This window comes from Neofelis nebulosa, chromosome 10, assembly GCF_028018385.1.
Source record: "Neofelis nebulosa isolate mNeoNeb1 chromosome 10, mNeoNeb1.pri, whole genome shotgun sequence".
Classification (NCBI taxonomy): domain Eukaryota; kingdom Metazoa; phylum Chordata; class Mammalia; order Carnivora; family Felidae; genus Neofelis; species Neofelis nebulosa.
The window spans coordinates 3,794,518-3,810,332 of NC_080791.1; the positions used below are offsets into that span (position 1 = coordinate 3,794,518).

Sequence of the window (15,815 nt, forward strand, 5' to 3'; positions counted from 1 at the left end):
CCGCCCGGGCACATATCTGTTTCTAAAGACCTATTACTGTTTTTAAATTTGCAGTTAACATTCAGAGAGGCATATACGATGTTCAGACGTTTCTCTAGTTCGTTATGGTGCCATTCCCAAATAATGAGAGAAGTTAATACCTCATAACTTCAAAATCTAGAAAGATAAAAAATTTAGAATATGATGTCCTATTTAAAAAAAAAAAGTGGTGACTTCAGTACCTGCGATGATTATTCTCTTGCCTGATGTTGTTCCATCATAGCTATGTTGTTTTAAGAACCGCACAACAAATCTTTTATTTATGTTACTTGGTAATTGAAGGGAAAGATTTCCTTCAACAGCATAAACTACGACCTTATTTTAAGTAGTTCTCTGTATCCCCATTGCTTGTGCTTACTGGTAAATATCTTTTATGTAATTTGGTGAAGCAATCATGAAATTACTTTAGCATCTATGAAATATTCACAGTCCTGCTGAACATAGTAAATTTAAACTTTATGCAGTGGCATCATTTTTTTCGATGTAGCAAAACAAAAAAAGCTAGAATATACTTCATAGCGGGCCTCATGTGAAAACAGGTGGAGGGAGCCCTTCCCTGTGAGTTCACCATATACGAAGTATACACAGTTTATCGCCAAGGGCATACTCTGTGTAGACATTCCTGCCTTACTCAGAACAAGATCAGTTTCTTCAGCTGTCCCTGCAAAGGATCGAAATGAAACCAGTGGTTACCAAGTGCTGGTGATGCGTGATCCTACCAAAGTCCAGAAACCAACCCGAGAGCTCGCAGCAAGCCGTATCCACCTGAGGTGTACTCAGAAATTTCCTAGAAGACAATTCATATTTCACAGACTTCTCCTTCAGAGCACACCCTGTCTGATTCACCCTCACAAGATGCCTTTGAGATAATTGCATGAGAGCCATCCTTCCCTAGACAAGAATAATGATGGAACGATTGAGGACATAACCAAAGTCTGTTGAGGGGCCCCTTTGCCAAGCCTGAACTGCGACCCACTAGTCACGATTCTGCACCCTGCCCGTCACACCATGCAGCGACCAACTTTCTGCAACCAGTCCAGGCCTGTGGCTGTCCCCTCAGCAGAAGAGGAAATTGTTTGGCATTAAGGAGCAATCAGTTAGTTTTATATCCATTTATAAGAACTATTGACCAGTGAGGTGCCCTAAATGAAGGTGGAAAAAATTGGCAGTTTTAAAGAATCAAAAAGTATTTTACCACAGGGCTCATCAGCGGTTTGATAGTGAGCTTCAAGCTCCAAAGAAAAAGGATCCCTAAACCAGGTGTTCCTTGGTAATTTTTTAGACGGTTGGTAATATTTTTAACTTTTGATACAATAAGTAGGTTTTAAATATAAACATTATTCAAGTTGTTAGAAGTACAAGAATTCATTTCCTTCAGAGATCACTATTGGGTATTTCATCTCAAAAAATCCTAGTTGGATCACGAATTAGTCATGGATGGCGTAACAAGCTTAGGTTTCTTTCTAGAGCATTTGTTACTTCTCTCTTCCGCGGAGCCCCTACCCACTGGGCAACCCAGGCTCACCCCTTTGCAAGGGCTCTGACCATACGGTTCAAGTAGCAAAAATGAGCGATATTTAGAGAGTAGCATAGCTAACGAAAAGTTGTATCCGTGGTACACACCACAGTAACGGAAAGTCCCAAAGTCAAGCAGGTGTCAAAGAGAAAGAGAAGATAACCTAGTGGTTATCAGTTCTCATTATGTTCACTCATCAGTTAATCCTCCAGGGTTTAAATTCTCTCTTCTCTGCCACTTGAGCTTTTCCCGAAAGGAATCTTCTCCCATGTGTCTCGTACACTTTCTGTGGCGTCAGTATGCATCCAGGTGTCTGTAAAGTCTGCACTTCCTTCTGAGTTATTTTACTGTCTTACTGCAAACACGTACAACAGATGTCCAGGTTCCGGGGCCTGGGGTGAAACACCCATTCTGTCCTAGCTACCAAAGCTCCTTAGACAAGCAAAAGGATTCACCTTGAACCCGTTGTTGCTGTTGTTGTTGTTGTTGTTGTTGTTGTCATATTCTTTGCACACTTTGTAATGGACTTGTCAGGAATAAGTGTCCTGTGAAGCACTCACGTGCAGCCTCAGTGCACCACCAGGAGGTGGCCCCAAGCGCAGATCTCCCCGCTCCTGGCAGGTGCTCTCCCCCTGTGGCACCTGTGCGCCCAGCAAGTCCATTCCGTGGTCCTCTGTGGCCCTTCTGCTGGCTCCTGCCAGACTCGTGTGCATGGAGTTGAATCCACGGGAATGTTCTTCCAGGCATGTTCCATGGCCGGCCAGCACCAGGATTACCTGTGCTGTGTGGTGACATGCCGGTTCATGAGCCTTGCCCCAGAGACCCTGGAAAACCCAGGTATCATGCAGCACTTGCAGGAGACCCTTTGCCTACTTCCTTCCGGGAATCACCGAAAGTTTATGGACCATCTCCAGGGTTAGCAGACAAAGCCCAGGTCCGTCTCCTCTGTTCACTATCCTCTTGCAGAACACAACTTGCAGACGTCACAAGTACCCTCATCGAACATCCCGGGTCTGTCCTCCCTCACATCTACTTTCACATGCAGGAAGGCCCCCTTGTTTCTCTCCGTGTTGCTTTCCTTTTGTAGAGTTAACTCATTCAGGGTCACTTGCATGAGTAAAACATTTCGTAAGAACGTTATGCAGAACGAGTTATACGAGTGGTGTTTCAGATCGGTGTAAGGATGTCGTGGCCACATATTCCTGTTGCAACAGCAGAACAGCCACTTAGAAAACTAACAATTCTGTAGGATGTCATCATGTATGCTACCAAATACAGCTTAGAGGAATTGTGGGGGCAAGACTAAAACACGTATGATGGAGACTGATCATACGATATGAGAAGAATTATACTCAAAATGTTTATTTTGAGAGAGAGACAGTAAGTCTGAGTAGGGGAGGGGCAGAGAGAGAGAGAGAGAGAGATCTAACAAGACTCTCAACGCAGGGCTTGGACTCACAAACCAGGAGATCATGACCTGAGCTTAAATCAAGAGTCAGATGTTGAACCGACTGAGCCTCGCGGGGATCCCCTGATATGACAAGAATTTTTCTAAGCATGAAACCAAAGGCTAAAGACACAAAAAAGATACTTTTATAGGCTACAAAAAATTTAATACATATATTGCAATGAAGTACCATGATCTAAGTTATATAATGAAAACAGATGCTGAGTAGGGAGAATATTTGCAACATATGTGGAAAATAAAAGTTAATATTTTGAATATATTTGAAAGTGCTTACAAATTAGTCAGTAAAAAATGAATTCACCGTATGGAAAATACAGGCAGATTATAACAGGTTATGATATTTAAAAAGCCAATGTAGCTATTTGTTTTACAAAAATAAACTCAATACAAAGAGATCTAATTTCCTATAGAGCAAATTGACAAAGATAAATGAGAATAAAGACACACATGGGCTGTCCACCATCCATAGCTGCAGAAGCTGTCACACAATGTTGGTGACAGTAGAAATTTGCATGGTCTTCCTGGAGAAAAGTTGCACAAAATACATCATGACCATTACAAAGATGGGTACCATTTAGATCAGCAACCCCACTTCTCGAAATCCATCTTAAATAATTAAGGTATCTTCTAGGGTTTTTCTTCAAAGATGTTCACATAATTCATCAAAGTTTTAAGCCGTGTAAACCTGGAAACAGTACAAACAACTCTTAAAATAATAAGTAGATTGAGTAAATTTTGTTATTTTCATATGATAAAATACTAGCAGTCATTAACTAAGTTTTAATATATAAGATAAAATGAAAAGCGTTCATCCTTTCCTTCTGAGTAAAAGAATTATAAAATAGTGTTTTATGGGGCACCTGGGTGGCTCCATTGGTTACGTTCCGATTTCAGCTCAGGTCATGATCTAAAGGTTAGTGAGTTCGAGCCCCGCATCAGGCTCTGTGCTGACAGCTCAGAGCCTGGAGCCTGCTTCAGATTCTTTGTGTCTGTCTGTCTCTCTCTCTCTCTCTCAAAAATAAATATTAAATTAAAAAAAAAAACATAGTGTTTTATATTACCCCATTGTAAAATAAGAAAAATATTCTTCATCAAACCATGTCTAGCAGGGCATATGTTAAGAAAAAAATAAGAGTAGGTAAGAGTGGAGGTAACTTTCCTTAATTTGGGGATTCTGTGTTTAGATACTAATTTTCCTATGGCTAGTTTATATATCACTTGTATAATGAAAGTTATACAAGTAATAAGATTGCAGAAATAAACACCTCCCAGTAGTGAATCTGACTTCTGTGTGTGTGGGCGTTTATGATGGAAGCTAAGTTCGTTCCCCTAGAAGGCACTGCTGGTGAAACCTCACTCGCCCAGCGGGCAGCATCATGACTGGAGTGCAGTGCCCACCGCAGCCCTCCAGATGCCCCTGTATCAAGCTGCTGGCCGTCGGGTGAACCAGCGACCTGAGGGTATACGGGAGTGAGGCAGCCTCTGTGTAAGAGCACAAGTGCTTGAGCAATGTCCCAGATTCCACTTTAATGCCAAATATTTTCCTTTCCAAACGAACAATCAAATAATCTTTGTTTTCACAGTGTAGATCATGTAACATCTTACAGTTTTCTCATGACACTTTATTTCATCAGTTTGAGAGATGGCATGATTTACAAGGAAACACAAGCTCCAATCCCAGAACTGCCGTGACGTGTAGAACTCACCTGAGTCTCAGTTCCATCGTCTAGAAAACAGTGATAAGCCGGATTACCATGAATGTTAAATGAGATGCCCTTTTAATATTTAGTTCGATGTCAGGTACATAATCCCTCAATAAGTGCTCACTAGTATTTTATTCATTTTTGTAATGGATAATCACAGTAATGCAGTGAGGCAAACAGGAAAGTGTCCTCATTGTAGAGATAGGGAAAACGGGCTCAGAAAAATTGCTCAGAACAAAAATGGGAGCTGGTGTCTTAACGATCATAATATCTGAGAATTGAATCCACTGTTTTCCAAAAGCTGTGTTAGAAAGTGGAAGTAGAAAAAAATCACCGTATGGGCATAGTAAGAAATAAATGCCAATTTCCAGATTTTTGTGTGCGCGCTGGATTGGAAAATGTCATCAAACAACGGGTTTCTTCTGTCCCACAAACACAGACAGTATGATAGGTTTGTTACAACTGGAAAGGGATAAAAAAAAGAAGGACTGTTTGAAATCTGCAATTCATAATATTAAGGCATGGCCAAGTAATGAGTCTGTGGCACCATTCCAAAGGAAACAGAATAGGCTGCAACGTAGCAATTCTGGCCAAGAAATTCAGAAATTCAGCCATAAGGAAAGGCAATTAGGGCTCCCCCTCTGCCCCAGCCCACATCCTTAAAGCTTCACAAAATGCATTAACCTATGTGTTTTCATGTGTCTTTTCTCTTTTAGAAAGCAGAGATTGCTATCGCCCCTCTGACAATCACTTTGGTCCGAGAGGAGGTCATTGACTTCTCTAAGCCCTTCATGAGTTTGGGCATATCTATCATGATCAAAAAGCCTCAGAAATCCAAACCAGGAGTGTTTTCCTTCTTGGATCCTCTGGCCTATGAGATTTGGATGTGCATAGTCTTTGCCTACATTGGTGTCAGCGTGGTCTTATTCCTAGTTAGCAGGTTCAGTCCGTACGAGTGGCACACAGAAGAGCCGGAGGATGGAAAGGAAGGACCCAGCGACCAGCCTCCCAATGAGTTTGGCATCTTTAACAGCCTCTGGTTTTCCCTGGGTGCCTTCATGCAGCAAGGATGTGACATTTCACCCAGGTGAGTCTGAAAACCTCAGTTCTTCACCAATTCCCCAGTAATCCTTCGTGTCGTGCAGAACATCTCTATCCAGGTTCTTGTCCTGGAAGCAGAGCTTTACTTGAAACATACAAAAAAACTTGCAGTTCCCAAATTAATCTAAGTATATTCACGGCCAATTTCTCCAACTTAGCGCCAAATGTGGAAACCTCATAAAGATGAAATTTCCCGATGGAAAAGTAACATGCTACCCGTGAGAACCCTCAAAAAGCACTGCGGTATTAATATTTCCTTCACTGGTTTGACAGATGGAGACAAAAATCTCAACTGTAAGAACAGGAATTCATTTCCATTTTGTCTCCTTTTCAAAATTAAATTTCTTTGTTACTATGGCTGTTCACTTTTTTTTTTAAATTAATTTCGAACTTGATTTACATCCCATGCACCTTACAGGAGATTTCTGCCACATAGTTACTGAAAACCTGAGTCAGGATAGTGGGTAGCAGGTATACATTGTTCTATCTAACAATACAAGCCGTGGGCAGAGTTCAGCTATGTGCTGTGTTAGTTTAATAGAGATGTTTTTCAATATCTCTGGATTCATGCCTCACTTCCTTTGGATGCCACTAAGACATTTTCAGTTATGTTTGCCAAAAATGCAGCTAATCTCCCGTTACAAGAAAAATACCAAATTTCTCCTGTAGGAAAAAAAAAAAACAGCAGAAAGTCGGAGAAGCTAAGAATTGAATTTAAATAGTGACTTATATCATCATCGCAAATATACAGATTTTTTTAAAGAAATGTATGCTTTCTCAAAAGGAGACATTTTAGCCACAAGTCACTTGATGTTCCTTAAGACCCAGGAAAACTATAAATGTGTTTAAATTCCACTGACATATGCACCTGAGTCAATAACTCTGAATTAATGAAATGAAAAGAAAGCAAAGTAAATCAAGTAATGGTTTTGAAAACCAGGATGAAGCAAATGCCAAATTAAAACCAACAAGTGTGACTAATATAATACTGATAAAAAAGGGAGAATTTTAAGGCTAGAAATGTCATGGAAAATATGAAAATTTGTTTCTTACTTTGCAAAATTGTTTAAAAACAATTTGTCCCAGGAATTTTAAATAGTTTGATGGTCCCACTGAGTGATATCAATTATGAAAATGACCTGGATTTTTAATTCATTCCATCCTCGCTTTTCCTCTGCATCCACATCACCCACACATCTCTGATAACAGGGAAAGGATGAGGAGAGAACTTTTTTTCTGGAAGGTTAGCATCGGTTTTTAATGCCGTCCTGCTGTCCCTTGACAGGTCACACGCTCAGGTCTCATGTTGGCAGTGGCAGAGGGAACATTTTTACACCGGAAAGTGAAGATGCATTAGGACATAGCCCATCCTCCACTCAGATCAGTAACGCTCACAAATGAAATTATCAGAAAGGAAATCTCAAACTAACAAAACAGCCCTCTCGACTGCAGTCCCTCTGAGACCAGTCTGAGGCATCATCTGGCCCAGCCAATGGCAGGTGCCACTTTGGCACATGCCCCACCCACCCTGGCTGGGTTCTGACTGAAGGTAATCACAGGTTCTGTCATAAGGGTATTGATCAGATTGTGTCAAATCTAAGACCTCTCCCAGTGTTAAGACGTATTGCTATTTTAGGTACCACGGAGAGAGAAATAATGCTGCCCATTAAAGCACATGACTGTGTTTAATCTCCTGGCCTGTAGGCTGCATCCTAATTCCAGAGATGCTAAAATGTAAAGGGAGGAGGGTATCACTGGATTTAAGTGCGTGTTCCTTTTCTGTACCTGAAGGAAATGCATTAAGTCCCATGTTTCTGCAGACTAAACAGTAAAAAGGAAACGTTTTCCATCTTGCCAGTGGCATTTCTAAATTCACTATGCCATGAAGGGCATCAGATCGTACTGAAGGCTAGAATCATTCTTGAGTAGACAGAAAACGAAACAATATTTGCGGTTGTTGCTTTCAACGTACATTGGGAATCGGTGGTATTTCTTTTATTTCTCTGTGTTGGTTAGAGAAAGGAAAATGTGCATTATCTTCTCCATGTTCAGATCCCTCTCAGGTCGGATTGTTGGAGGTGTCTGGTGGTTCTTCACGCTCATCATTATATCATCTTATACCGCTAACCTCGCTGCTTTCCTGACGGTAGAGCGAATGGTCTCCCCCATAGAAAGTGCGGAAGACCTGGCCAAACAAACAGAAATTGCCTATGGAACATTGGATTCAGGGTCAACAAAAGAATTCTTCAGAGTAAGTTAAGGGGAAAACCAACGGTGAAATGTTCGTAATTTTGAAGCTCAGGCCATTTTTGCCAACAATCGTTTTATGGGCTCTAGCTATGGTAGGTTTTACACACACAGTAGGGACTGCTACGTTTAATGCCAATACTGCTACTTGGATTTTACAATCACTTTAATTTGCAAAATCTAATTGATTTATTCCATGACAAGAAAGACTCAAGGAAAAGTGACAACAAAAAGGTAATTAAAACAACTTTATAATGTAACTTATCCAAAGGATTCCAGTGTTGGTAATGCTTTCATGATACTGCATCTGGGAAGATTGAATTTATGTATGTTTTGGGGTTAAGAGCGTAAAAATGAACGTAAGATTTGTTTGTTTTTTTAAGAATAAATTTAACGTGCTACATTTGAAACCCTTAACTGCAGGTTATACTCCCTTCTACGAGGTATATATAGTCTATAATCTATTCTGTAACAGTGGATTTCAAAGCAATATGTTTGCTTCCTCACAAGATAATGGTAAGAGAACTGTTACGTTCTGGACACCTTTGTAGGGCTTTGTATGTGCTGACTTTTCTGCTTTGTGGATAAAATTGTTCACACTGCTAGAAATTTACATATGGCTATGATCCCTTTTGTTTTCCCTCAGGATGGCAGGTATTTGGGGGTTTTTGTTTCTGTCTTTCAGTTGTTTGTTCCATTAGGAGGATGAATTTTTGATCGGTGAAACTCTTTTAGTCTGCTTCTACTTAATCCAGAGATACATACTTGGTAATGTCTGGTCAGAGATAAGGATTCATTTTGTGATTTCAAAACCAAATCATAAAAGGTAGTCAGAGTGACATTTTCTCAAGTATTTACCAAAGTAATAATGAGGACATTTTATGTGTAATTTCATTTGGTTAGTGACAGATACTTAGTAATTCAGAAGACAAGACAGATTTCCCTATTTTTTAAGGTTTTGTGTAAAAATAACGATCGCCCTTTAAAGGAAGTTCACGCTTACGTGTATAGGACATGAAAGTTTGCATTGTCATTTTAAATGTATATGTTTATCATTTTCCCACTCAGCCTGAAAATTAAAAACAACAAAATGCCCTAATCCTTAAGCTGGCCTTAACTTTCATGTGCTTGGAGTTCAGTAAGAGATTTCTCTTTTTGTACAAAGATCTGATTGTGTTATCCTTATAAACTACAGATGTTTACATAATACTAAATTAAGAACAAACCACACAAAAATTCTGCCAGACGCATCACTGGGCATTGTTTAAAAAAGAAACCAGGCAAAAAAAAAAAAAAAAAAGAGGTTAGAGTGGGAGAGAGCCAAAGCATAAGAGACTCTTAAAAACTGAGAATAAACTGAGGGCTGATGGGGGGTGGGAGGGAGAGGAAAGTGTGTGATGGGCATTGAGGAGAGCACCTGTTGGGATGAGCACTGGGTGTTGTATGGAAACCAATTTGACAATAAATTTCATATATTAAAAAAAAAAAAAAGAAAGAAAAGAAAGAAACCAGGCTGTGAACAGTGTCTTCATCAACAATTTGGAACATTGCCAATAGATATAATGAAAAATTTATGGTAATGAGAAAGTATTTGCATATTTTTCTAAAACTATAAATAATAGTCATAGCAATAGATTTTATTAACAGTATTCTATGGATACATTTAACTAAGCAGATTTTTAAAATTTACTGAGTACATCCCAGTCTTTAAAACTTACTGATAGAAACATACTGCTCTAACACATCTTAGCATAATTTCAGTACCTTGCCGGAAATCTCTAAGTTTGTAACTGCTTCCGTCCAAAGTAAGTAGGTAAAATTCAGTGACTGTGCCCAGAAACCATTACGTGTATGCATCAAAATAGAATACAAGTTTGTGCTATCACTTGCATTTTACTGGAAAAAGGTGACTGATTTTCATGAAAATCAGGCAAATATTTGCAGGTTCATCATCCTGCCTTGAGTGATAAAGGAAGAAAGGTCATGTTGATTCCCTGAAAAAAAATTTCATAAATAACTCCCTGTAAAGCTCTCGAGCATCAAGCACCCTGAAAATGTTTATTTTTAATCTTTATGGAATTTTTTTAAAGTGTCCCAAATTCTAAAAACTGGTGAGGTAGATAAGAGAGTATGTTGATAAGAAATACAGGACTAAGGGAAGCTGTTTGCTGGATTTACAGAGCCTTTCACACAGGCTGTGCAATCACTGTGCCCCGTTTCCTTTCTTTCCCACCCCACTTCAGTTTCAAAATGGAAAGATTTTCTTAGAAGTGTAGGTATTTTTTGTTGCCTGAACCCTAATGGGACAAGAAAGCCCATTCCTTGACCGCACACTTTCAGGAATGTGTAAACTTGGGTTCTCTGATTAAAAATGGAATTCATTTCCTACCCTGTGCTCTCCCTCCTCTCCCACGGATGATGACCTGGTTTAAATAAACCATTTTGTCTGACGGGTTGAGGAAACAGAATGTGAAGGGTATTTTTGCCCTTGTCGAAAATGTTTCCTCGCGGGAACACAGCAATGGTACATCTCTCAGGCCCACTGAACTGCCTCGGGCAGTGACCTGTACTCAGGGCTTCAAAAAATGTTGCAGTTAAAATCAACTGGAGAAAGAATTAGGCCATGGGGGAAAATTACATCTGAATTCACCTGTTGCCTTGGGCGTGCCTCATTGTGAAGCTTCGTATGTTTCGTGTTCTGTGCCCCCAGTTCAGCATACACATAGAGGCGTTTAAAGAGAGTTCCTATTTGTCACTTACCGACAGCCTTCTCTGTAGGTACTGAGACATTATTATACACCTGATTTGCACATGCTGCTTTTTTATTTGAACGCAGATTTTACACTGTGGCTGTTTCAGCCATCGGGGAAACCACGAATGCGTAAATGGGGTGGATTACTCTCTCAGGGGTTATAAGATTATCAAGTCTTGTGAACATCAGCCATGCTGCATAAGCGACTAGAAGCGGGATATAATTCACCTGACAACAATGTACATATGAAGTATAATGCGTGACATGTGTACATATTTTCTCTTAAAAAACAGGAATGGCAGAATACTTCATTTTTGAGAAATTAAAAGCACAGCATAGTTTTAAAACTCCAAGAATGATTTCAAGTAATAAAATAGTGCTTTAAGTAAGTAAGCCTCCTATTCATGGAGTTTCACAATAAACAAATAAATCTGAGATTATTTTTCTAAGCTCAAAGAATGACTTTTGTATTATCTTTGCTTCTTACCTTGAGCCTAGTCACTCCCCAAACCTAATCTTTAAGAAGATGTGACAGTTGAAGATTTTAGGGACTTAAAATCCCATTATCACTGCATTCATGAGTTTGCTGGGTCTGCAGAAATTTCCCTTTTAACCTGTCTCATCAAATGTATAAAGGTTTGCTTACCCTCACTCCTTAGCAGACACCTCTTGCGGTCACAGATAAGGCACAGGGATGTTATTTCCGTCTTTCCCTTCTTGAATGTCCCCCCCGCCACCCCCTTCACCATGTGAACATGATCTTATCTATGCCACGCGCCTTTCACTCTGAATCAAAATTCCTAAACATTCACAGAGTGACAGTGTAATTTTTTTTTCCCCCAAAAGAGTTGCTTTCATTATTTGTCTAATTTCCCACCGGGCTGCTGTACCTTTACAATTTCTGTTATACATAAGGCCTGCTAAGTTTGGCACAGCTACATATGGATTCCTCTTTCTTCTGGATTTTAAAGAAATTAATTTACCTTCCTTTGCACTTAAGGTATATGTAATTCAATGTATTTAAACAAATGCCTCAGTAATTTTCCTCACATGAATATTGTACAAATGGACTTCTAAAAAATATCAGTGGCCTAAAGATACTTTATTCTTTTAAAAAGGAATCATTTGTTTTACTATTTCATTGCACTCTGTAATTGTCTTCCTCATTGTCAAGCCCTGGAAATACTCTTTTTCCACTCTGCTGTGTTAGTTTTGTTTAGCGGTTCTTATCCCTTCGAGTAAGATGACAGACATTGACTGGAAAATTGCCAAGTAACCACCCAAACTCTCATGTTCTTAAAAAATTTTAGAACACTTTTCAATGAAAACGATACCCAGGTTTTATTTCTTTTGTTTTCAACGTAGTATCCATGAAGTATAAATGTATGTGGACCTCTGCACCTTTTTCGGTGACACAAGTCGACGTATTTTTTAGGGTGATTATACGCCTAAAACATGTCATTTGCCAACATTTCTTTCAGTTGAAATTATCAGAATGAATGCTTAAGGACTTCTGTATCCGGTGATCCAGACAGTTTAGGATTTTCAGACATCAGAACTCATAAAATGGAAGAGTTAGTTGTCTGGAAGACAGCTCTGTTATTGAAGACAGAATGAAGGGGGCCAAGCAGCATGGCCTCCTTAGTGGATCCCGAGGTTGAGGGTTCTGAGTCCAGATCCGCCCCTGTCCTGGAGCCACAGAGAATATTTGCTATTTCATTTAGTGTCGGCATGCAGTTTCCTCATGTGTGGCTTTCTATAGGCACAAGTAACCCAATGTTACCTGAACACACACACACACACCCCACAAGCTCTGTGCCGCTGAGATATGTTTAAGTGTTAATAACGTAAACACACTCCATGGGATAATACAGCATGTCCCTTCTCCATCTTGATATTTATCACCATTTGACTACACATTGGCATAAAGTATCTGTTTTTTATAGTGTTCCAGTATGCACATCTCTTAACTGTTCCATAGGATACTGAGTAGTCAATTCCCATCTTCTGAAACCAAAATGTTAAATCCAACTTTTATCAACATCTTGCTCTGTCGACCTGAATCATTTGATTTTTGCCCCAAAAACGTGTCTTCTTAAGTTTGCTCTTCGGGATATTTGTTGATAATTGAGAATCTGTCATTTATCGGATTCTATATTCTGATAACAAAGGAAGGTCAATGTACAATGAATATAGATGGCACTCAGGATTTGCTCTCATGCTTAGACTTAAGTCTGAATGAAGTCTCCATTAATTTTTATTTGGATCCAGATACAAAAGGTCAACACCTTGTTAGTGGGCACACACTCGTACCAGAAAACTCTGAGCATCATTGTGTTATCAAACATCAAACACGAGGCAGGCTTTTCTGACTCATTAAATATATCCCTCCGGGACATTTGAGTTCATCTGGAAATATTTTTCCATTTGAAATGTCTGTATGGATACAAGATCTAATATGAATGCAGATACCAGCACAAGGATCTAGATAAATTAAGTAGTGGGAGTAACTTAGATGGAGCCCAAATGGACAAAAATAAATTTCTTGGCTGAAGTCAGGGTAGTAGAAAGACTAACTCTCTAAAATATTTAATAGGAAAACAGGAATCACTTTCTTTGTTTTTCAGGTTTTCTAACTTTTTACTTGAAAATAATTTTTTTTTTCAACGTTTTTTTATTTATTTTTGGGACAGAGAGAGACAGAGCATGAACGGGGGAGGGGCAGAGAGAGAGGGAGACACAGAATCGGAAGGAGGCTCCAGGCTCCGAGCCATCAGCCCAGAGCCCGACGCGGGGCTCGAACTCACGGACCGCGAGATCGTGACCTGGCTGAAGTCGGACGCTTAACCGACTGCGCCACCCAGGCGCCCCAAATAATGTTGTTTTTTTTTTTTTTTTAATTTTTTTTTTCAACGTTTTTTATTTATTTTTGGGACAGAGAGACAGAGCATGAACGGGGGAGGGGCAGAGAGAGAGGGAGACACAGAATCGGAAACAGGCTCCAGGCTCCGAGCCGTCAGCCCAGAGCCCGACGCGGGGCTCGAACTCACGGACGGCGAGATCGTGACCTGGATGAAGTCGGACGCTTAACCGACTGCGCCACCCAGGCGCCCTATTTTTTATTTTTGGAAGTGTAGTTGACATACAATGTTACAGTAGTTTCAGGTATACGTCACTCAGTGCTCATCATGACAACTGCACTTGACATCTGTCACCATACGTTACTGGACAGTTACTATATTCCCTACAGTGTACTTTGCATCTCCATGACGTTTCTAACTTGAAGTGTGTACCTGCAGAGTGAGAAGGAATCACTTCTAAGTTTAATGTATGTGCTACTTGGAGATTTTATTAGAAAAAGTCTAAAAACATTGGGTGGACCTAGAGTTTGACCCTTGCGCTGTGGTCATTTGGTTTGTGAACCACCACTACGCCCACTCTTCCTGTGCCCCTCTGCCACTGACTTGGTCCGGACCGCTCTTCCTATTCGACTTAGAATGCTTCACGTGTACAACTCTGAAGCACGAGAGAAGACAAAAATGGCACAGCATAGTAACACTCCTCATTTGCTACAATTCAAGTGCCGGATTAAAAGGAGTTTTACAAAGCTGACCTCAAGTCTAATCTGGCCCTTTTCCGGTTTACCACGAATGTGACAGAACTCTCTTTATGGCATTCTACATTTAAAAATAAAAATAGGGGCGCCTGGGTGGCGCAGTCGGTTGAGCGTCCGACTTCAGCCAGGTCACGATCTCGCGGTCTATGAGTTCGAGCCCCGCGTCGGGCTCTGGGCTGATGGCTCAGAGCCTGGAGCCTGCTTCCGATTCTGTGTCTCCCTCTCTCTCTGCCCCTCCCCCGTTCATGCTCTGTCTCTCTCTGTCCCAAAAATAAATAAAAAATGTTTAAAAAAATTTTAAAAATAAAAATAATAGTACTTTGCTCTTTAAGCGCTTGAGGAGGGTAATTGTTCATGACAGGCAGGCCCGCTCCTCCAGGTATGGCTTCTACATGTCAGCCATTTCAGTGATTTCCTAAAATAGTTGGAACAGGCAGTTTCCTCGCTGGAGGGCAAAATGCTAGCAAGGCGAGACTGGACTGACAGGACAAGGGAAAAAAAGGTACTTAACAAGGCTTTCTCCGTATGTGGGTTCGGTCGATATTAACATGTTGTTCCCTTCTTTCCTGTACTTAATTTTATTTAATTTCCTCCAGAGATCAAAAATAGCAGTGTACGAAAAGATGTGGACCTACATGCGATCGGCAGAGCCGTCCGTGTTCACCAGGACTACAGCTGAGGGAGTGGCTCGTGTGCGCAAATCCAAGGGCAAATTTGCGTTCCTCCTGGAGTCCACTATGAACGAGTACATTGAGCAGCGAAAGCCGTGTGACACGATGAAAGTGGGAGGAAATCTGGATTCGAAAGGCTATGGAGTAGCAACGCCCAAGGGTTCCTCATTAAGGTGGGTGGGATAGTATAACAATAGAAATGTGTTGTTATAGTATTCCACCTTCCCTGATGTCCCCGACAGACGTGTTTGGTTTTGTGTGTGAACGTGGCATGTCCGTCCGTTTTCTTTTCCTCCATTTCATACGTTTTGATCAACAGTCAGGTAATTTTTTTTTTAATTTTGGAATAATTAATCACAGTTGACATGTATACCTTTTAAGGCCATATAAAAACCAAACTGGTTGAACACTAGCTGCTTCCAGTGGGCCGAAAACGTGGGTAGCCGCACTTCTGTGTCTCATCAACCTTGTCTGGTCACTAAAATCTGCGCTCTCATTTTGTCAGTTAACAATTCTACATTTTCTCATTATTTTTCCGAACTCTTCCTGTCCTCTAGTTTCTGAGTAAGAGAAAACCAACCTTTTCCTAACAAACCACTTTTTTTTTTCTTTTCCATTTCAGTGTTTCGTTTATCACGGCATCATTATATTTCAGATCCCCGTGAGGTTGTATGGGTGCTAACTCTGTAACCGCATCTGTTT

At 40.3% G+C, this 15,815-nt stretch overlaps 1 protein-coding gene across 10 annotated transcripts in view; it reads left to right on the plus strand.

Moving 5' to 3' along the window:
• The window catches only part of GRIA4 (glutamate ionotropic receptor AMPA type subunit 4), a 408,691-nt gene that overhangs the window by 351,983 nt on the left and 40,893 nt on the right, over positions 1-15,815 (plus strand). For all 10 annotated transcript variants that reach the window (XR_009249413.1, XM_058686612.1, XM_058686611.1 and 7 more), the window contains 3 exons: positions 5,443-5,813; positions 7,880-8,078; positions 15,039-15,286. Coding sequence is in view for 9 of the 10 variants with exons in the window: in XM_058686612.1 (XP_058542595.1) it covers positions 5,443-5,813; positions 7,880-8,078; positions 15,039-15,286 (818 nt within the window). In the remaining variant the exon portion in view is untranslated. The remainder of the gene's footprint in view (positions 1-5,442; positions 5,814-7,879; positions 8,079-15,038; positions 15,287-15,815) is intronic.